At 41.3% G+C, this 22,781-nt stretch overlaps 1 protein-coding gene across 1 annotated transcript in view; it reads left to right on the top strand.

Annotated features, from left to right (window-relative positions):
• Nucleotides 1-22,781, top strand: part of NPR1 (natriuretic peptide receptor 1) — an 806,130-nt gene that overhangs the window by 189,693 nt on the left and 593,656 nt on the right. Inside the window, exon 3 of the mRNA XM_069218195.1 lies at nt 14,922-15,035. Within this exon, the coding sequence (XP_069074296.1) occupies nt 14,922-15,035 (114 nt within the window). The remainder of the gene's footprint in view (nt 1-14,921; nt 15,036-22,781) is intronic.

Here is a 22,781-nt window from a genome sequence, read left to right as displayed (position 1 = left end):
CCATTGTTTCCACAATTGGCACACCCCTGGCACACAGATAAGTCCCTTGTAAAAGGTACCAGTGGTACCACGGGCCCTGTGACCAGGGAAGGTCCCTAAGGGCTGCAGCATATGTTGTGCCACCCTCAAGGACCCCACACCTAACACATGCACACTGCCATTGCAGATTGTTTGTGTTGCTGGGGAGAAAAAGCCAAAGTCGACATGGCATCCCCTTCAGGATGCCATGCACACAAAATGCTGCCTGTGGCATAGGTAAGTCACCCCTCTAGCAGGTCTTACAGCCCTAAGGCAGGGTGCACTATACCACAGGTGAGGGCATAGCTGTATGAGCAATATGCCCCTACAGTGTCTAAGTCTATTCTTAGACATTGTAAGTACAGTGTGGCCATATTTAGTATGTGGTCTGGAGTTTGTCAAAAACGAACTCCATAGCTCCATAATGGCTGCACTGAATACTGAGAAGTTTGGTATCAAACTTCTCAGAATAATAAACCCACACTGATGCCAGTGTTGGATTTATAAAAAAATGCACACAGAGGGCATCTTAGAGATGCCCCTGCCTGCTGCTGAGAGACGAGTTTCTGAGCCCATGTGGGGAGGGCCTTTGTGCTCTCTGAGGACAGAAACAAAAGCCTGCTCTGGGTGGAGGTGCTTCACACCTCCCCCCTGCAGGAACTGTAACACCTAGCAGTGAGCCTCAAAGGCTCAGGCTTCGTGTTACAATGCCCCAGGGCACTCCAGCTAGTGGAGATGGCTGCCCCCTGGACACAGCCCCCACTTTTGGCGGCATGTCCAGGGGAGATAATGAGAAAAACAAGGAGTCGTCACCCACCAGTCAGGACAGCCCCTAAGGTGTCCAGAGCTGAGGTGACCCCTGCCTTTAGAAATCCTCCATCTTGCTTTTGGAGGATTCCCCCAATAGGAATAGGGATGTGCCCCCCTCCCCTCAGGGAGGAGGCACAAAGAGGGTGTAGCCACCCTCAGGGCTAGTAGCCATTGTCTACTAACCTCCCAGACCTAAACACCCCCCTAAATTGAGTATTTAGGGCCCCCCAGAACCAAGCAAGATAGATTCCTGCAACCTGAAGACGAAGAAGGACTGCTGACCTGAAGCCCTGCAGAGAAGACGGAGACACCAACTGCTTTGGCCCCAGCCCTACCGGCCTGTCTCCCCACTTCAAGAACAACTGCAACAGCGACGCGTCCCCCAGGGTCCAGCGACCTCTGAAGCCTCAGAGGACTACCCTGCATCTAAAAGGACCAAGAACTCCAGAGGACAGCGGCCCTGTTCCACAGAGACTGCAACTTTTAAAGCCCACACGTTTCCCGCCGGAAGCGTGAGACTTTCCGACGCCCCCGGCTCGACCTGCGGAGAAACAACGCTACAGGGAGGACTCCCCGGCGACTACGACCCTGTGAGTAGCCAGAGTTGACCCCCTGAGCCCCCACAGCGACGCCTGCAGAGGGAATCCAGAGGTTCCCCTGACCGCGACTGCCTGCTTCAAAGAACCCGACGCCTGGGAAACCCACTGCACCCACAGCCCCCAGGACCTGAAGGATCCAACCTCCAGTGCAGGAGGGACCCCCAGGTGGCCCTCTCCCTAGCCCAGATGGTGGCTACCCCGAGGAGCCCCCCCCTGCCTGCCTGCATCATGAAGAAACCCCTGGGTCTCCCATTGAAACCTATTGCAAACCCGACACCTGTATGCACTCTGCACCCGGCCGCCCCTATGCCGCTGAGGGTGTACTTTTTGTGCTGACTTGTGTCCCCCCCTGTGCCCTACAAAACCCCGCTGGTCGGCCCTCCGATGTCGCGGGTACTTACCTGCTGGCAGACTGGAACCGGGGCACCCATTCTCCTTTGAAGCCTATGCGTTTTGGGCACCACTTTGACCTCTGCACCTGACTGGCCCTAAGCTGCTGGTGTGGTAACTTTGGGGTTGCCCTGAAACCCCAACGGTGGGCTACCTTGGACCCAACTTTGAACCCTGTAAGTGTTGTACTTACCTGTGAACTTAACATTTACTTACCTCACCCATGAACTGTTGAATTTTGCACTGTGTCCAATTTTAAAATTGCTTATTGCCATTTTTGCCAAAACTGTACATGCTATTGTGATGATTCAAAGTTCCTAAGATACCTGAGTGAAATACCTTTCATTTAAAGTATTGTTTGTAAATCTTGAACCTGCGGTTCTTAAAATAAACTAAGAAAATATATTTTTCTATATAAAAAACCTATTGGCCTGGAATTGTCTTTGAGTGTGTGTTCCTCATTTATTGCCTGTGTGTGTACAACAAATGCTTAACACTACCCTCTGATAAGCCTACTGCTCGACCACACTACCACAAAATAGAACATTAGAATGATCTCTTTTTGCCACTATCTTACCTCTAAGGGGAACCCTTGGACTCTGTGCATGCTATTTCTTACTTTGAAATAGTACATACAGAGCCAACTTCCTACAAAGAGGAAAAGGAAATCAAGTAAGGAAGGAAAGTTAGAGGCGAGAGTTTAAGAATGCTAGCGATGCAAGCAGATTGAGCGAGTGAGATGGAAGAAATTAAGGAGAAGAAGTGATGAAAGACAGAAGAGAGAAGGGTCAGATATTTGTTAAAGATAGAGAGAAAGCTAAAAAGCTAAAGTGGAGAGAGAAAGCTGGAAAGCGAAAGTGTGGAAGAGGGAGACAGGAAAGTGGTCGAGGATGTGGTGTAATGGCCAGAGCAGCCGACATTGGAACTTGGGAACCGGGTTTGTCTCTGTGTCAGCTCAGCATTCTGTGTTTCTAGGCAAATCACTTAATCTCCCTGTGCCTATAAAAATGAATGTGTCTATGTAAAGCACATTTGGGTAGGGTTTCCACTATATAAAACTACAAAAAAAGTAAATGACAAAGGTTATTGGTGGAGAGGAAGGTAAAAGAGGGTGTCAAACATTTCTTGATCTATGAGAAAAAAGGAAGGTTGGCTACTACCTCACTTGCACTATTCTAATTCTCTCCCTCAGTCTAGGGCTTAGTTAAGAGGTTGTTAATATTCCAGGAGGTCGTGATATTTGTAGATTGCAATCCACCAGTGGAATTCCCTTCTTCAAAGGGATGGAATGGTAAAGGAATTTCTACTGGTGGATTCTCCTTTGGTTTAAGCACTGTCTCCAGGCACAGGAGGACATTCCATTACTGTCTGCAGCAAAGCAATAAAGTGGACAAATAAGAATATACCATTAGGTATAGTACAAAGGAATTTAAGGGGCAGAGGGATGTGAGAAAGACTGCCAGGAGAGCAAGATAAGAGAAAAGCAAAGGTTTGCAAGACAGAGAAAAGAAATAAAACGTCAAAGAGAGATACAAAATGGCAGGAGCAATATGGGTGTAACAGATATAAAAATAAATGAATAAAGATCCCACAGGGGAGACAGGAGTGGGAGAGAGAGGAGGGGATTTCTAGAGAGAGAGAGAGAGAGAGAGAGAGATAGGAAAAGAGAGGGGAGATGTGAGAGACTGAGTGAAGGAGATAGGTAGAATGAGAGACACCAAGGAAAAGAAAAGTAGAAGAATGTGGGAGAAAAGGGAAGAACAAGATAGAGGGGCACAATAGTGATAGCAAGAATAAGAGAGATGTACACAGCGAGTAAGAAAGGGGAATGTAGACCAATAGGTGATTAACAAATTCGTCCATTGGGATGTGTGAGGGCTCTTGCTCCTAGAGAGTTAGGTCTCCCTGCCTTTCTTCTGGAACAGTGTCCTCGTTGTTTGTTGTTTGTTGTGATTAACAAATTCAGTCACCCGAAATAGAGAACTATGTAGACCTGAAGGTCAGGTAAGGAATAATTGTGTTCAAATGGTGTGTCGTGTCTTAGCCAATGCTACTGACCCCATGAGTTAGATGAAAGCTTAATTTATCAGATAATACTCCCACAATTACTCCCGATACTAGGCATCGTTTCATGAAAGGCCATTATTCACAAATGTGGTCCACTTTGTTTTGGGGCCCGTGCCTAATTCTGTTCCCAATCTGACCCCGAGAGGAAAGGCTGTGGTGAGTACGAGAAAGGAAAGGCATAGGCCTATGATAAATATCCCTGATGAAAGTGAGAAAGGTGACTTGACATTAGCTGGAAAAGAACCTGCCAAGAATGCTGGCATTGGTTTGGTGGGTATTGTAAAGCTACTTAGCACAAGTCATAACGGAGTGGTGCTGTGGAGGGTAAGACATGATATTAGAAGAGTTAGGAATGCAATTTAGCAAGAGTCAGAAAGGTTACTTGGCTGATATATTGTTAAAGTGTTTTCCATGTAGAAAAAGAGGTGAATCTGCTGATGTAGACTTCAAGCTCAACTTCTGCTAACATCTATTCCCTTCAAACATGCTAGTGATGCACCCTTACTGAATTTTGGTGTGATGTGGTGGTGTATACCATGCCTTGCCAAAGTAGCAGTAAATCTACTGAAGTGAAATTGAAGCCCAGCTTCAACTCATGCCTGTTTTCTGTGAGCTCTTTGCTTAGACAGAGTTCCTCAATTTCTGCTGCTGAAATTTGTGTGGTGCTGTAGAATCGTTTAACGCTGTAATGGTGAGGTGAACCATAAGGATGTCTAGGTTATGTATTTATCTCTTAAAGATTTTTTTTCACAGAAATCGTTTAACTGATCCACACAACAGGATAAAAATCAAGATACACCATACAGCTGCTACTTGAGAAAAGATTTAGGACATTTTTACAGTCGATAACAGATATTAAGATACTTCGAGTAATATACAGTGTCAGCGCTTCGGAAAAAGGATTGACATTATACTTTAGAAAAAGTGGTTGTAAAAAGAACTTTTGATTAACCTGTTAATCAGGTCAAAAAAGAGTCCATGGTTTACACAGAATTGCAATAAGGACGTCCTGGGTGGCTTGGGCCATTGGTATCAGAAAGGCAGATGCTATTTCCTAGCATGAGGCTCCCTAATTTAAAATTCAGAAAGATTCTTCTCACTTCAGGTTCTAAGTTCTTTCTTAAGTAGAAGTGAGGTTCACCCATTTTCACCAGGGACCAATAAAAGTGCAGTTTATTTTTAAGCAGTGAGCAAGATCTGCATCAAAATGTTTGCTCCTGGATATTTTATTTTCCCAAAACGTCATGCTAGCCTTAAATGGCTGAGGTAAAACCTTATTTTTAATTATCTCCAAGACTTCCATTGAGCAAGAGAGTAATTTAGAAACAATACTGAAATCCTACATCACTTAATAGTTCATGCCAAAAAAGCCCTTTTAACACAGAAGGTAGGGCTTTGGTCAATAATAAAATAATTACCCACCTGGGAATATGCCTGATAGTTTAACAAAGTTACACCAAGCTCTAACCTAAGATTGTAAACCAACTGGACCACCTGAAACAAAAATACGTCCTCCAAAGTCGACCTTAGCATTTCAATGATGTTAGAACTTGAGTCTCAATGGCATATGAAGTGATGCAAGGAATTTTAGGGGTTTAAACATTTAATAAAGAAATTAAATCTCTCTTGACTAATGCTTTGAAAACATGTAATAATCCCAGGCCAACTGAGCTAGCATTAGCTGACTGAATATTACTCTGAGTTAAACATGAAAAATTATTTGAAACCATAACTCTCAAAGATGTTTAACAACTTTAAGTTCACTGTCATTAATCAACCACTGTCGTGGGGTGGCTTTCCCTCGAGCACTCGTTATCATAACTTTTTTTTTTATTTGCCTCCAAATTATCAGTGTTTGAAGAAAATGGCAAAGCATCAGGTTGTTTCTTTAGGCCTACCAGAGAGTTTTCAATTAATAACAGGTTATCATCATTATGCATATAAATAGCTCTGCTGGCCCAACTTTGGGAAATAAGGGAATTACATGTTTTGCTTAGTTTTTGAAAATTGGCATCTAAACAGAAAATATTAAGAGAGCTCACTCAATCCCATTTCAAGGCATTCACCACTGGGATTTTAGCAATAAGTTCAGAGTGGGTTCTAAACATGACCCATAGCCGAGTATCAACATGAACATTTATCATAGCATTTAGTAGTTAAGAATATTCAGAGCTTTTAACTTTTGCCATAATTTAGTATGATCAACCTATCAAATACACACATAAAGTCAACAAATGCATGCTATACATTACAGATACGGATTGCACACACCTCTCAGTCAAAAGCTGTAGACGTAAAATATTATTTAGAGACACAAGAACCACCTGTCCAATTGGCAACAAGTTGTTTTCTAGAACCCAGGATCCTAGATGGTTTAAAATACCCATGTCAAATATTGTCCCTGTAGCATCTAGAAGGGCAGCATGTTGATCATTTAAAGGGTTGGGCCTAAATCCTTTTTATATATCAGAATAAGATGACTATCTTCCCATGAGTCAGGAATCCTATTGTTAATAATAGAATGTTTAAAAAGAAGTTGTAGCAGATCAGCTCACAGTAATGGTGCTGATTTAAGAACTGTAGTAGGGACACCAACTGTCACTGAACATGAGAATTATTGATACCTTGGATGATTGAGGCAATCGATTCAGTGGTTATTGATTAAGAACTGTAAGATAAATTCTGGAAGATGCCAAATTTAGAGAAGAACAAAGAATACTTGCCTCATTATAAAGAATTATAAAGTGAAATCACTAAGTGGCACCATCCCCAGGAATATATATTTTGGGAACTTCTCTGCCCAGAGCTCTAGCTACAGTAGATTAATAGTCATGTATGCAACATTTGGTTAAAGTAATTAAAATCTCAAGCCAGCCCCTAGATAATATATTTTTCCTTCTCCAATTATGAATTTTCCTTATGGTAAGGTTTTAGGTTGTAAATATCCTTTGATGATTTACTTTTTGGAGACGAGGCAAGAGAAAGAACTTGACTCTCTAGTCCATACAAACTGAAAAGTTACAGTATTTTTTATTAATTGATTCAAATATGAAGCTCATAAAATCCTGCTCAGAACGTAGACATTGGAGTGCTCAGTAGTTACATGAATTGTGGTGGGGTAACTAGGGCTTAATAGCAAATAATTTGCTTGATTTTATTTACAGTGATAAGACAATTTGCTTCACGAACAATGTGCTTGACAAGCACTGCCCTTTGAGTGACAAATAGTCCCTGTTAATAATGCACTTAAAATTAGAGGTATACCGAAGCCAGATATGACAAAATTATGTCTTAGAAGCAATGTATAATAATAAAAGATCTGACTTGTTGTAAGTAGTAGTTAGCAATCCATCTTACTGGGACGGATTGCAGCAGTGGGAATAGGTTTTCATCTTTTCATAGGTGTTTATCTTCTACTGATTGTCAATAACCTATTTGAGGGATAATTTAATTGCTTAAATGATACATTACGTATGATGTGAGTTCATAGAGAGAAGTGGTACTGTAGACAAGAGGGAGAACTCACTTTTACAGCTTTTGGTACTGGGTAGGTGCCAAGCTTTTCATGCACAAGCTGTGCGGGTGGGACATAGTAGAAACACAGGAGGCTAATGATTTGGGTATCATTTCATTTGAATTGTACCATATTAGGTGTGGGTCATAACCATACAGAGGTAAAGCATATCCTCTCTGGATCTGTTCTATTCTTTTTTGTAGATGCCCAGTTATCTTGCCTATATATAGGCACCTGACTTAAGACCCACACTGGAGTTTGTATTGGGTGGAAAGAAAATAGATGAAGCTGATGAGTGATAAATCTCTGAATGGGAATTGCCAATGACAGACTTTTGTGAGTGATGAGCTGGAAGATACCCTTTACACACATTAAAGATTTCAAAGAAGTGAGAGTGGTAATAAGCCTTTAGCCTTCACCTTTTCTGATTTTGCAGATCTCTTATTCTAGAAGCCAAATGGTTGAACGTAGTTTAATTAATGTATACCCTAGATGTCAACAAATTGATTGTGCATCTGTTATCACAACTTGGATAAAGGCAGATTTTCTGCTGTTATGGAATGTTGAACTGCTGATACACCTTCGAACTTGTCTCTAAGCCATTTGAGGATTTTGTTGCAAAAATAAGGAAAGAACGCCAGTCCCACTAAGATTTTCAGACATGGGAACATAAACTGGTGGCATTTGTTGTCTCCAAAAACAGTGATACTTGTTCTCTAAAAAAAGAAAAAAAGCGCTCAAAATATTTCTGTAGCTCAAAGATTGCAGCATATGAACATGAAAAGTACAAGAGGATTGCCAAGCAAGGAAACAAGATTTGTGGCAGAATACAGCACAAGAGGTTCAGTTCACCAGTAGATATATCTTTTGTTTTTTAAACTGGCCTCTCATACAGATACTATTTCAAACAGTGGTCAGTAGGCCAATATACTTAGTCGAGTTTGAGTTTACTTTATGGAAACCATTAAAAGTTGTCTCTGAATTCACTCCTTCCCAATTATGTAATCCTACAATAATCTGTTGACATAGTAAGAGTCTAGGACTAAATGGAGTCCCAGTTAACATATATTTTTATAAATCAGACTTTTGGGTCCCACTGTTGACCAGTGTATTTAATCCTGTAATTCTGTCAGTCAGTCATCATTCCTACTTTCCAAAAAGTAAATAGAAAGGATCCGCCTGTTACTGCTGTATATCCATGTGAAGCACCACTTGGAAACTAATGGGTTGGATTATCCACTTCCAGTTACAAAAGATGCTGCTGTCTTGCTGTATATTCAATAAGGCTTTACACACAGGCTGAGAATAGTAGAACAATGTTTGAATTTTTGTTTGTTAGTAGCTAACATATGTCATAACCAAAAATGGGAATGTTTGGTTTATCTTTAATGGACTTGCAGTCTGCATTTGATAATATAAATCATGCTAAATTGTGGTATAATTTGGCTTAAAATGGTCTGGGCATTCACCTTATAATACTGTTATAAAGTACAGCCACACAAACAAAGCTACTGTTAGATATGGAGACAGAGGGAGTTCACATAGTTCCTTAAAGTCTTCAAAGGTGTCTGACAGACATATGCCTGCCCCTTTTCTATTTCACTTGCACTCCAAATGATTTGGAGTCAGTACTTATGCAGCCATGATTTGCATTATGGATTTCACAGACTTCGAGTCGTCTTTAGAAACAAGTTCAGGCATATGAGCACATTTGGACATTTTAGACAGCTCCACAAATATGATTAAATCAAAAGTTATATGCATTCAGAGTATGTTTTTTTAAATGAGAGAGATAAATGGAGCGCCCTAGTTCTTTATTAGTACATCATTATCATATTTAAAAAAAGCAAACCTGGGAGGCAGCAAGATGGAAATCTTGGTTGAGTCTAATGGTGCTAGGACAACCTTTGCCCACACATGGTTACAGACAAATCAATTTAAAGCTTATAAAAACAAATATATCTGTCCCCACTATGTAACATGAAGTGGATTATTCAAGATGTTCAGAAGGAACTAAACAAATTTTTTTCAGTTCTTACTGGATGCCCGCAACCCTTGATCTGCTGCATTGTGCACTGGTAACAGGTTTGTCATATATCACAGATTAGGCAATTTGGACCCCTATTCCCTTTATGTGTTTATAGAGCGAATTTGGGAAAATGTATATAGACAAACCTTAGAAGAAGAGAGAGGAAGTTTGGGTGGAATACTGTTGACTAAGGGTCCTTCTATACCACAAGGACCTAGAACTCCAAAGTGCAGACATGAAAGTGGTAGACACATACAGTATTTTACATTAAAGGGCTTAGGGTAAAATACTCCATTGAAGTGGTTGAGATTCTAGCAGAAACATATGGGACACTTAGACAGGACCTTAAAAAACACAGGGAAGAACTGTAGTGGATCCCAAAGAAGACAACACATCTAAACAAACATGCTTGGAATAGAGATGGAGGCTGTTTGAGTTAACTTTAATTTTGAAAAACAGTGGAATCTAAAACACATTCTATTATGGAGTGCCTCTAAAGGTATTAGAAATTGTAAGAATGGAGTCATACAAGCATGCTGTGACCAGAAAGAGAAAACTGAACATTTCTGAGAAATAACAGGATATACCAACAGAGTAATGCGTGTCCCACCGAGATGCTTTATTTGGGAAAGCATCTCTTGCAGTGCCAGAATCTTAAAACAAATTGGAAAGCAATGCATGAAAGAAATAGTGTAGTGGGAGTAACACCAAGATCCATTGAGGAAATCCGTTAAAGATGGTATGACCACAGATCCAGGAAGGGAGAAGGTAAAAATCCAGGTATGTGAGGCCACAGCAACTGGAGGAGGTTCCCCCACTTCCCTCCACTTCCCCCCACCCACTGTGATAGAGTAACTTGTGGAAACAACTTTAAAACCAGAGTCCGTGGAAGGATTCAGCACAATTGGTACATTTGAGATTCCCAGAACCTCTCAAGGTATGTGTACTAGAAGACTTTGATGAAAATACTATATACACATTAGGCTTTGCATAAACACATTACACATAGAATAGCACTGTTTTAATGTGTATAATAAAAATAAATAACATGAAAAATATGTCAGTAAAATAGTAACCCTTGCATATTAACAGTGCCTCACACAAGCTGAAGTACATTCATCATAGGCTGATGTGACTTCTCTCAAAGTTAATTTTTCAAAACAACAAAATTAAACACACATCACTTAGCTATATTAAAGAAAGTAATTGTGATTCAATTTCCTAACCGATAACCATACTTATGAAAGTGATGTTTCAGAAGGCAAGGAACTTGAGGATTACCAAATACAATGCAAAGAGCCACTTGGTGTTGGGGCCATAACACAACACCCCAAGCTGAACCAATGAGTCCCACAACTGTAGAATAGACACAGTCTGCAAATTAAGTCTGTGGAACAAGCACACAAAGTGTGAGGCAAGAACCTGTAGTCAGGCCAAGAAAACTGAATGGAAGATGTAGACATCGCACTGGCTGTGTTCCCAACACTCCATCCCAAAGAAACATTGAAAATGGTAACATCTCTAAAATGTCAAGCGTTTGGTGGCTTGGATGCATTGATGCTCAAATTCAGCGACTGCAACAGAAGGAAATAAAGCTGGTTAATACAAAACCTTCTAATATTGAGAAAAGTATAACCACAATGACTGGATAATATTGCATCAACTCTAGCTGATAATCAAAGTACCATCAATGCAAAGATTGACAATCTCACAAACACATTAAAGACTCATAATAACAACCATGTCCTCTAGAGATGTAGGGAATGCCAACAAACTGCCCGCTTTGCTGGAATGACAAGATCAATTAACAGACTTGCACATGCGACATCTGTGCTGTCCAGACGTACTGTCAACCTCCAAGTGGCTGTGATGTGACTCATGGACCGATACAGATAACAAATACTGTAAAGACTTTACAAACCGCTCAGATCGCAGGTGTCAGTCAGGTAGTATGGCCAGGGAGTGATGACCGATCTAGTGTCAGTACCATATCTGTCAGTGGCACTATGAGGTGACTCAGGGCTGTGGGTGTAAATGTGAGTGCCAGCACTTCTGTTCATAACAAATGCAAGTCATAGGCTGTTATCCTTGTGTTTATTTTGGATTTCCTGCGTGTCTGTAAACATATGTCAAAATAGTTTTCAACTATACTTGTGACATGATGTAATGTCATATTTCATTGCTTACGTTCCTTGCAAACCATAGGAATAAAGGTTGGTTTATGTTTACTTGCAAACATGCTGTTGATTGTGATTTTCTAATATTGTCTGAATAGTTCACTTACTCAGAAAAAGTATTATCAGTTATGCTAGCGCTGCGTCTTCGACTGTCTGCTGCTCATGATGCATCCTTTTATAAATGTTGCAATAGCTGTTCTTCCTCATCATGAGTTTCAGACTCTGATACAGTAACTTCTAAGCCTTTGTGAGTTGCTACATTGTGTAGAATTGCAGTTGCAACAACCCTGCAACAGGTTTCAGGAAAGTACCTAATGGCACCACCATTCTTTTCCAGACATCTGAATCTACTTTTCAGTATTGCAAATGTGCGCTCAGTGTCACCTCTAGTTTTTCTATGTGCCACCTTGCAGTGTCGCTCACTGCGTGTGGATATATGAAGCCATTATCCATGGACGTAAGGCATATGCACTATCACCTTAAATAGCAATGTATACTTTTGCACATCATAGTAACAATATTTGATTTTTTTCTGTTGCCATCAAAATGTAATATAGGCTTACTACTCAAAATATGTCGACCAGGATTGCTAGTTCACAGGAAGAGGCAGTGGTCAGGCCCACAAGCACTAGTATGTTGGGACTATATATTGTATATGACCTTATGCAGAACACTGAGGTGGCACTTCTGGTCAAATACTTATGTTTTTTTTTTTAAGTTTCACAGTAATGGACTGTGGCAATAATTTTAAAAAATTGAAGCTTTTTTTAATGTTTATTTAAAGAAATTGTTTAATTTTATTTGTAATGGCAATAGTGCACATTCCACTTTTGAATTTATATTTTCCCAACTTAACAATAGTCTCCCCATATGATCTGCAGCAGGTAAACAGTATTTATCGGAAAACTGTTTACTTTATTTGCCTGCTACTAGTTCTCCACCTTTAAGACCCGGGGTTGCATCAGCAGTGTTAGGGTTCACAAGAGGCAAACCTGGGTCACAGCTGCGATCTCTAAATTATCTCCATGTTGATAGCTCCCAGACGTTAATAGATGTAAACTGTATAACACAAGCACGAGTAAGGATGGACTTACTACATAAGTTGTGTCTCTCAAGCCGAGCCTTTAGATCAGCAATTAGAACCATGATTACTGCTTTACTTAGCCTATACTTGGTGTATATCCCATCCTCTGTTTGTTGAAAAACTGTGGCCCTCAGTCTGAAGATTATCTCTTGTCTTTTCCACCTTCAATGTAAACCCACCAAAATCCTGGTTCTCCTTGCCAAGACATACAGAGCAGCCATTCTGGAAAAATATGATACATTTTGAGGCTTTATTGTAGTTTGCACATGATTACCACCTGGGTAGAGGTGATGATCAATTGCATGTGCAAAATAGTGTTTTCACAAATGTTCGCTATTTGCGACTGGGATGAGCATATGAGTAGTGAAAAGCAAATACTTATTTCTTATTGACCATTTAATTTAGGACTGCGAATGTGTTTCTTACATTTTTATTTCACTGTGTTGCAATTCATATTCAGCTTGCGACTGAATACCACTTCGCAATGGTTTTGTACATATGCCCTTTAACCTTTCATGTCCAACTTTCATCACGTCTCACCCTGACTGTTGCATGATCCGCTTTTATACCACCTACCAACTCTCTTTATTCTGAGTGTTGCAATGAGCCTTACTTTCTGATGTTGCAAAATCCCTTTTTCATATGTATGACTTAACAATGCGGGCATTTATAAAGCATGCCTTTACTACGCATCCATTACCTCGCAATGCCTTTACCACACATTGCGTTTACAACGTAAGCCTCTACCACGCTAATGCCTTTACCACACATGCCTTCACACACTTTACAACGCATGGTAAGTATATATAAGGTAAGTAAAACCTGTGTGTGTGTGTGTGTGTGTAGGTATATATATAAATAACTGTTTTTAAAAATTAGGAGGAAATCCCCCATTAAAAAAAAAAAATTACCTTTACCACCCCATACTGTGACCTGCTCCTAAACCCTAAAAACACCTTACCACTCTTTACAACTATTCACCCTAAAAAGACATTTACCACCAATACACTTACCCACCTCTAAACTTTAAAAATACCCTTACTACCCTATACTCCTTACCCACTGCTAAACCCTAAAAACACCATCATCACCCAATAACCTTACCACCCATGCCCCTGCCCATCCCTAAACCCTAAATAGCTCCTTATCACCCAACACCCCTCCCCTCCCCACCCCTAAACCCTAAAAACATCCTTACCACCCAATACCCCTACCCATCTTTAAACCCTAACAACACCCTTTCCACCCTACCTACCCCTCAATGGAAAAACACCCTTAAACCCAAAACCCTTACCTACCCCTAAACCCTAATAAACACCCCTGCCATCCTATATTCGTAACCACCCCTAAACCCTAAATATACCCTTTCTAACTAATATCACTACCCACGCCTAAACCCAGTAAACACTGTTACCACCTAATACCCTACCCATCCCTAACAGATGAATAGATAGATAGATAGACAGACAGACAGACAGACAGACAGACAGACAGATAGATAGATAGATAGATAGATAGATACTGTTGAGAAGAAGGGCTTCCTCTAGGTAGGTCTAATCAGGGGTTTTATTCAAGACGAAATTCAGATAAGGAGCGGTGCCAGCATGCCGACCTGAGAGACCATATCAGCTCCAACTGCCACCCCCAACCAACACACCACAAAATAGCTCTCCCTGTACATTCCACATACCAACCCAACATTCTACCTACCTATGTCCCACATATACATATTTATATGTATATAAACACACAGTTACCTTATGTGTACTTAACCTTTCGATGCATATGTTGTAAAGTGTATGCATGGCAAAGGCATTGCGTCTTCATGCCCGTGTTGTTAAAGGCTGTTTCCCCACCTTTTTCTGACTGACTCGCAAGGGTTCCCTTTATGACTCTCACCAGCTATACCTTTTTTACTCCTACCAGGTACTCTTTCTGACTCCTACCAGTTGTTTTCTTTCTGACTTTTGCCAGGTCCCTTCCTTTCTTACATTCACCATGTCCCTACCTACTGACTCACATCAGGTTAGTTTCTGACTTACTTTAGCTGCCTTGATTTGTGAATCGTCAGGTCACTGTTCTGCCACTTATCATCAATTGCTATTTGTGATGTCACTGGTACTACTCTATGAGGTCATGAGCAGTGGATTCAGGTGTTATAGAACTTAAGTGTATTTTTAATACATGAGACCAGATATGTGACTTAACAGTTACTTTTTTCTGTTTTATTAAGGCTGTGATGATAATAACCTATCGGGAGCCGGAAAATCCTGAATACCGTGATTTTCTGGAAAGGACGAAAAACTATGCAAAGCAATATTTTGACTACAACTTAGAAGACAGCCTGGTAAGTGAAGTATTTGGGCGAATCAATTGTGCGTTACAAATACTGAATCTGACCCAACCTGAGTGGCCTTTCAAGGACTGTGTTGTGTGACATGTTACTGACTTGTTCAGTGATGTAACAAAACGTAAGGGGGCCACCTGCAAAGTACCCATCGGGGCTTCTTCCTCTGTGGACCCAGTCAGGGGCCTGCCACCTGTGCACAATGTACTGTGCTTGGAGGCCCTCCGCACTGCAAGGACTGCAGGGGCCTTTGTTACGCCACAGGAATTGTCCTCCTGACCATTCAGGGCCTTTTTAACTGATATGTGAACAGCTCTTGAGGTTGACCTAGATACCAGGTCATATTACTTCTCCTGGTAACCCAGGCAATTGTTTGGTCCATGGGATTCTTTTTTTTAGTCTCTCCTCAGTGGCCTGTCCAGCACATGGGTTGTGTCTTCTGTACCACCTTTGATAGTCAATGGCATTTCCATGATTGTGGCCCTTTGATGATATTTGTGGCATCCTGCTTGCTACTATAAGCAGTGGAAATCTTTCAACATTTCTATCATTATTCATACTTGTGTACTTTCCATGTTCTAAGCTGACTTTTAAAACCTGGAAAAGATGGTGGATGAGGTGCCCCATAAAGCTGACCCTTAACTCTGTATGCTGTGGTTTAGTAGTACATTTAGTGGTTTAGTGTAATAGAGAGAATTGTGATGCTGATTTAGTAGGATATTGGATGGAGAAAGAGAGTTAGCCCCTGCTTGTGATGTCATTGTGAGAGATTATAGATAGGTCGGTACCCGAGGAACTCTTTGGTGTAAGCGTTTGGACTTAACACACCAGTGAATCAGTGAGACCAACTATAGAGTGCAGCGTGATTATTGATGGTCAGGTATGGATTCCCAAGTAGAAAGTTATTAAATGTGTAGATTCCTGTATGAGGGACACAGTGAGAATGATCAGTACACCTCCCACAAAATACAGGAAACTACCCATCAGTCCATGGGAGGCGTTAGCCCTTGAGATAATTAAATCAAAGATGGTGAGCATTCACCTGTATGAATGCCGGTTTTAATAGCTATTTTTCTAGCTGGACTGAAATCAAGATACTTCCCAATATCGAAACTAGCTCTGTCCCTGATTTTTGGGGTAAAGTATTTATTGGAGTAGACTTACCTGCAGTTTTCTAACTGACAGTGTCCCCCAATTGATTTCACAAATCATATTAAAGTTTTAAAGAAACGTTGAATACTTCACAACAAATGTGCTGTGTGTCATTCAGAGGGAGATGGCCTGGTCAAAAGGCTAACAAGACAGTAAAAGAAGCAATACAACTGGTTAGATCTACAGGGAAATTGTGGAGAGAGAAGGTTGACAAATAGTCGGTGGTGCAAAGTATGACGCTGCATGCCTCTACAAGCAAAATCTCTTGAAAAATGAAGAGGTAGAAAACCTAATATTATTTTGTCTCAAGATTGTGTGAAGACTGAAAAAAACGAGCATTTCCAATGCAACGTGTCTTGTGTTTGCTCGAGTTAGAGCTATTAGCATTGTAAATTCCTTAATGGACTTTTCTTGACACATAAATTTGAAAATGAAAAGTAAAATAGCTGACAGAATCAAGTCAATTCAAAGCGCCCTGGCCGCCATGAGTGCGAGAGTTTTTGGCTCCCTGCGTGAATGTCTATAAAGGATCGTGGCTGGGAAAAAAGGCAAACCGAAACCGGAGGAAGGCCAATACACGCTGTAACAGGAGGAAGCATGACATAGTGTGATGACCAACAAACATGTTCACTTAGTGAAATCACCTGGGAGGGAACTCAGCACATAAAGGAGGGACATTTTGCAAAATGCACCAAATAAAATGAAGCATTAAGACAAGCGCAACAAAGAATGAATAGCAAGAGTGGGCTTGGTTAAAAGCCCACAAAGAGATTACGACAGGCCAGAGTGCTTGCACACTCGACCCTAAAAAGACAAAGTAAGAGTGAAGGGAAGAGAAAAAAATTGCGAAAGAACGAATGCCTGATGAAGAAAAACAGATGAAACAAATAACTACGTTTATTGCAAGTTTGAAAGAGGAGGTAGCAATAGGGACATATTAAAAAAAATGGAGAGGAGTAGAAATAAACAGATGAAAGAAAGAGCAAAACTGTGTGCAAGTGTTGCTGAGTGTTAGCCTGGAGGTGCCCTGGTGAAGATGTGAGGGGGGGCCAGCATGGGAATGACCTTGCCTCTGAACCACAGAATTGAAGAGTCCTCAAGTGTGTGTGTGTGTGTGAGTGTGTGTGAGCCTTAGTACTGAGAAGAAATGTGCACTGAATTTTAGAATTGATGGATTCTGGCAGAGCTGTGGTGGTTCCCATCAATAGTGGCGTTCGATGTTGGACTTGAGGTGCACTGGCTAAGCTGTGTTTTGCTCTTTGGGTCCAGGACTGGCTTGGCATTGGGACTGAATATTAGAATTGAATTGCTGTAGTGGAACTGTATGTGAACAGGGTCCCAGTATAGGAAAGAAAGTGACCTCACCGTGGTAGAACTGAGGTGCACTGATGGAGCTGCACCTGAGATCCCAGTACTGGAATAGTAGAGTGTACTGACTGCAAAAACTGAGGTGCTCTGGCAGACAGCGTGCTTGGGGGTCCTGGCAATGGCACGGCTAAGAGCTTGGAGCATGTGAACGGTGGTGCAGTTATGGAGCAATGCCCGAGGTCCCAGAACTGAAGCAGCAGAGAGTACTGACTGCAAGAACTGAGGTGCTCTGGCAGACAACGTGCGTCGGGTTACTGGTGCAACTGAGGGATTGGTGCGTGTGTACAGAGGTGCACTGATGGCGCTGCAACAGAGGTCCCAGTACTAGAGCAGCAGAGTGTACTGACTGCAAGAACTGAGGTGCTCTGGCAGAGAGCATGCGTGGGGTTCTGGCACTGGCACAGCTGAGGGCTTGGAGTGTGTGAATGGAGGTGCACTGATGGAGCTGCACCCGAGGTCCCAGTACTGGAGCAGCAGAGTGTACTGACTGCAAGAACTGAGGTGCTCTGGCAGACAGTGTGTGTGGGGTTCCTGGCACTGGCACTGCTCAGGGCTTGGAGCGTGTGAATGGAGTTGCACTGATGGAGCTGCGCCCGAGGTCCCAGTACTGGAGCAGCAGAGTGTACTGACTGCAAAAACTGAAGTGCTCTGGAAGACAACGTGCTTGGGGTTCGTGGCACTGGCACAGCTGAGGGTTTGGAGTGTGTGAACTGAGGTGCACTGATGGAGCTGCGTGTGAGGTCACAGTACTGGAGCAGCAGTGTGTACTGACTGCAAGAACTGAGGTGCTCTGACAGACAGCTTGTGTGGAGTTCTGGCATTGGCACTGTTGAGGGCTTGGAGTGTGTGACTAAGGTACACTGGTGGAGCTGCGAGTGGGATCCCAGTTTGTAGCAGAAGTGTGCACTGTCTCTAAGGATTGTGGAGCCCTGGTAAAGCTGGGTGCCTAGGCTATAAGCAATTACAAGTGATCCTCCAGGCAGGCACTCTTAGTAAAGAAAATCCAAGCAAAGGAAGGGTGGGAACCAGGCAGCTGAGAGAGTGTGCAGAGAGCCTATAAAGACCAAAAGTGACCAAGATGACAGCCTGATTCATAGCCTTGTGTACAGCTAAGCTCAGAGCAAGAATGCTCTGCAAATGAACATGGGAGCTTCCCTGGATAGGAGCAGGAAAGAAAGTTTAAAAAAAAAAAAAAAAAAATGTCCCATCGAGACCAGATAAAGAGGACAACGTGTTATACAGTAGTTGGTCCCTGCTCCCATACAGAAGAAGGAGGGACAAAGAGGCATGACTGACCACTAGCAAGCAAGGATTTTTAAATGATATTGAAACTAAAAATGAAATAGCTGGAAGCCCATAGAAGAAGAATACTTAAAAGTATACAAGAGGCTGTATGCTTATGCTCAACCTAAAAACTGTGTAAAATGTGACACCGGCAATATAGCATGAAATGAGAAGTTGAAAATGGCTTGAAGTGGGAGACATGCTAATAGTGAAATTGCCAGTTCCAAAAGGATAATCGAAATTTTGTATGTCCGTGCAGGTCGTCTAGACGTTTAGAATTGCTGTCAGAATTGCAGATGGGTCTATCTAGACCATGAACCGAGTATCGCTGATTAAGTGAAATATACTTCTCTGCTTAATTCATATGTATCTTTATGTATGTATGTTTTTCTTGAGGCAGACAGAGTGGATTGTTCAGTTTGTATTTGTTGAAAGTGGGGGGGGGGGGGCGGGGGGGGAGTGTGACAATCTGCTTCCTGCTGCAAGCAGTAGAATCCCGTCAAAGGTGCCATCACAGGACGTGTGTTGTGTATGTTCCATGTTCTATGTTGACTTTTGGAACAGTTTACCTAGCAAGGCTGTGAATAAGGTGTCTAATACAGAAGTAGCTAAACCTTACATCTGTAGGCTGTGGTTTTCCTTGGCCTTCCAAAGTATCTGCTAGCTGGCAAAGAAGGTTTAAACTTCCCTCCCTTTTGAGCCCTGCAAATTGCCTTGACTGCTAGAATAAGTGTCTACTCTTGGTGGCCATGAGGGAGGTTTTCCTGAATAATGTTGCCTGCAATAATGCAGCAAGACCTGGAAGACCAGATACTCAAAAGTTGTTTCTCAGAGTTCCAAGCAACGTGTACAGTGACCCCTCGTTACCACCCTCATAGAGAGAAGGGCTGTTGCCATCCCTGACCATGCTTTGTGAGACTGACAGTGGCAGGATCATGATCTGTAGTGGAAGTGATAGGTCATTCTACCTATTACCTTCAGTAGGTTCCCTAGCGGCCTCCTTTGTATAAAAGGTTAGACAACCTCACTTAACTGGACCTCTCACCGCCGGCTGTGTAAGAGGCACGCCACTCTCGCATTTTGATGAATCCCCCAAATTACAAAATCAGGCTTACAAAACTAAACTTAATTTTGGGGAAGAGTTGAAATGATGAAATACATTTTGTACAAAATAGTATGTTTCTGTGAAAAAAACTATAATGGAGTATTTAAAAAAAAAAGTCTGTACTTGCAGTACTCTTACTTTTACGTCCAACGCGACCCGGAGTTAAAAACAATAAGTTGAAAATGAGATAGAAAATATGGTGAGCAGTCTGAAACAAAGGTAAGTAAGGAAAATAGTGTGGGTATAGTGGATGGGGAGGCATAGGTAGGTGTGGGATATTGTTTTGAGGGTGTGAAGAGGGGAGTGGAGCGGCACAAATGGGCGTTGAAAGGCAGAGGGAGAGGATCAGGTGGCTAAAGGGGTAATGGGGTCCCTTAAAGAAACAGGGTGAAACAAATTGAAGAAGCTCGTTTTTGTCAAGAAGAGCTTTGCCAGGTTGATTTTTGTCAACTGGTGAAACCCAATCTGGTAACAGAATTTGTCAAGCAAGGTCCTAGGAAAAACATAAAATCAAAATCAAGTTCATGCTTTTAATATTTTATATAAAGTCTATGGTTTCATCATGTGATGGTTAAAGATTTTGTTTTCACCTCAATTTCTTCAGGTGAAATAAATAGTGTAATTTGTGACGTATTGTTTTAAGCACAATGCACATCAGATTTCGTCTCTTCATGAGGGACGTTCTTACATAGATCCTTCAAATACAAAATACTAAGATACAGTTTACGAAATTCAACAAAACACATTACAGCAAGTTAAACAATTATCGCTATATCTTTCAAGTGCTGCATACTAAATACAATTGAATCCAGGAAATTAAAAAATACAGGTAAAATAAAACCATCACTTTCAGTTCTATCTCTCGGTTCAGTATTTTCTTACAGTTCTTTCCCCTCCTGTCCTTGTGAGGCTGGGTACAGCATGAACGCTACTGTTGTTTCCCTTGGTGTATATGGCAGTAGAAAATAGAGGAGTGCCTTAGCTAAGGCCATCAGTGTTCTTCACGCTGCATACTTTCATCAACTTGGGAAAAAGTTGATGGTGATCAATACTTTCAAAAATAGGCGCCCTTGTACTTTAATTGACATGGTTGCTGAAAAATCATAAATGTTACTGAAATTTGGCCATTTACTTCCATAATCCTGCCAGACCTGGAGAATCGAGTGTGTGGACAATGGAAGCATCTTTAGTTCTTCTCCAGCGATAGACTTTCACAAATCTGTGCTTCGTTGCTCTCTGCTCCCTTCCTCCCGTTGTCGAGGCACTCCATCTTCGTTTACTCTTCCATTCCATCTTGATTGGCAGCATTTGTTGGACTTGAAAAGAATCCTCCAAGGTCAGGCAAAGGTCACATGAACATAATAAAGCCTTGATGGTAGTGCACAACCTGACCCGCTACAACTTAATGAAGTCTCCCTTGAACTGCCTGCAACTGTATACTGTCGCCGCTGAGCAACAAGTGAACACATGCGTATTACAGTTTCAGGGACTAGATTCACTAAGGCTGTGGTATTCACAAGAGCCCTTAACAGCCTTATCTATTAATATTTTTTATAAAACCATGGAATTGACTTGACTTGAGTTAATTCTGACAGCAGTAAAGATACTCTAATGCAGACCTCTGGTTAGGAAGGAACAAGAGGGGTATAGTTTTCATTGCTTTTCTTTTTACCACATTGATTCAGAAGATTGTGATTAGTGAGTTATATGTGTTACTGAGTTTTCGGCAAACATTACTTTGTTGAGGCTTTTCTACCAGAATATTGAGGTTTTTAATAGTGACCTGTTAAACTATTTTGGCCAAAATACTGTTTATAAAGTACATGGTCCTCCACAATGAACACATAGAAATTGAGGTAGTGGATGATAAATCGCTTACTATCATACTTGGTACAAGAGAAACATCCCAGCCATCAACCACTCTTTAGCGTCAATCTGTTTGAATCGTAACATTCTCTTTAGAACAAACATATACTTAGGTTCTAGAAGTGATGACATTATATCTCACACTGTTTGGTGTGCAACACATCATGTTACCTCACAATTCCCTTCCATATGAAACTCTATGAAACAATAATCCAGAAAGATTTGAGGTAAGCAGTGAATCTAATAACTACACATTTTACCCCAAGATAAATGATCACAGTGTAATGCTGATGACATGATAAAACAAGTATAATTTAATTTACAATATAATCTTTTAAATATGATGAAGTCATTACTTCTCTATTAGACCTCCGCATAAGTGTAACATCGTGGCTAGAGTCTTCACATACATCAACTCTTTGTTTATTATTCTGAGAGGCATTTCCATTTTTTCTCCTCTCCTTACACTTCTAAATTACCACGCTATTGAGATTCCACACTTGTGATCTTCTCTCTTGACTGTATTGGTGAAAATCGTAATCACTTTCATAGGTATTGACAATTTGCCAATCTATTTTTTAACCAGCTTTCTTTATCATGACCCACTCACCTACTGCAACTACTGTTTGTTTAACAGAATTTCTTCTGTCAAAGTTTACTTTGCTGACTTTTATGTTTTTGTCTTCCTTCAGTTTCCAAACATCCAAACTCCCTCATACATGGCTGATTGTCCTTTGCCAAATAAATGTTTTCTTTTAATACTCAATTAAACCTCTGCACCATCCCAATTGTTTCAGGATGATAGAGAGCACACTTTTTGTGTTTGACTCCACAGCCTTCAAGGAAAATCTCCATTTCTCTAGACACCAGCTGCATCCAATTGTCAGTAAGTAGTGTCTCAGGAATCCCTTCTCTCATTATTAATTCTTTTAGAAATTTATTGACATGTTTAGTCTCAATTCCCTTTGTAA

Source organism: Pleurodeles waltl, chromosome 12 (genome assembly GCF_031143425.1).
Source record: "Pleurodeles waltl isolate 20211129_DDA chromosome 12, aPleWal1.hap1.20221129, whole genome shotgun sequence".
Classification (NCBI taxonomy): Eukaryota; Metazoa; Chordata; class Amphibia; order Caudata; family Salamandridae; genus Pleurodeles; species Pleurodeles waltl.
The sequence above is the reverse complement of the archived record's forward strand: the minus strand, read 5'-3'. Positions and strand labels throughout refer to the sequence as shown.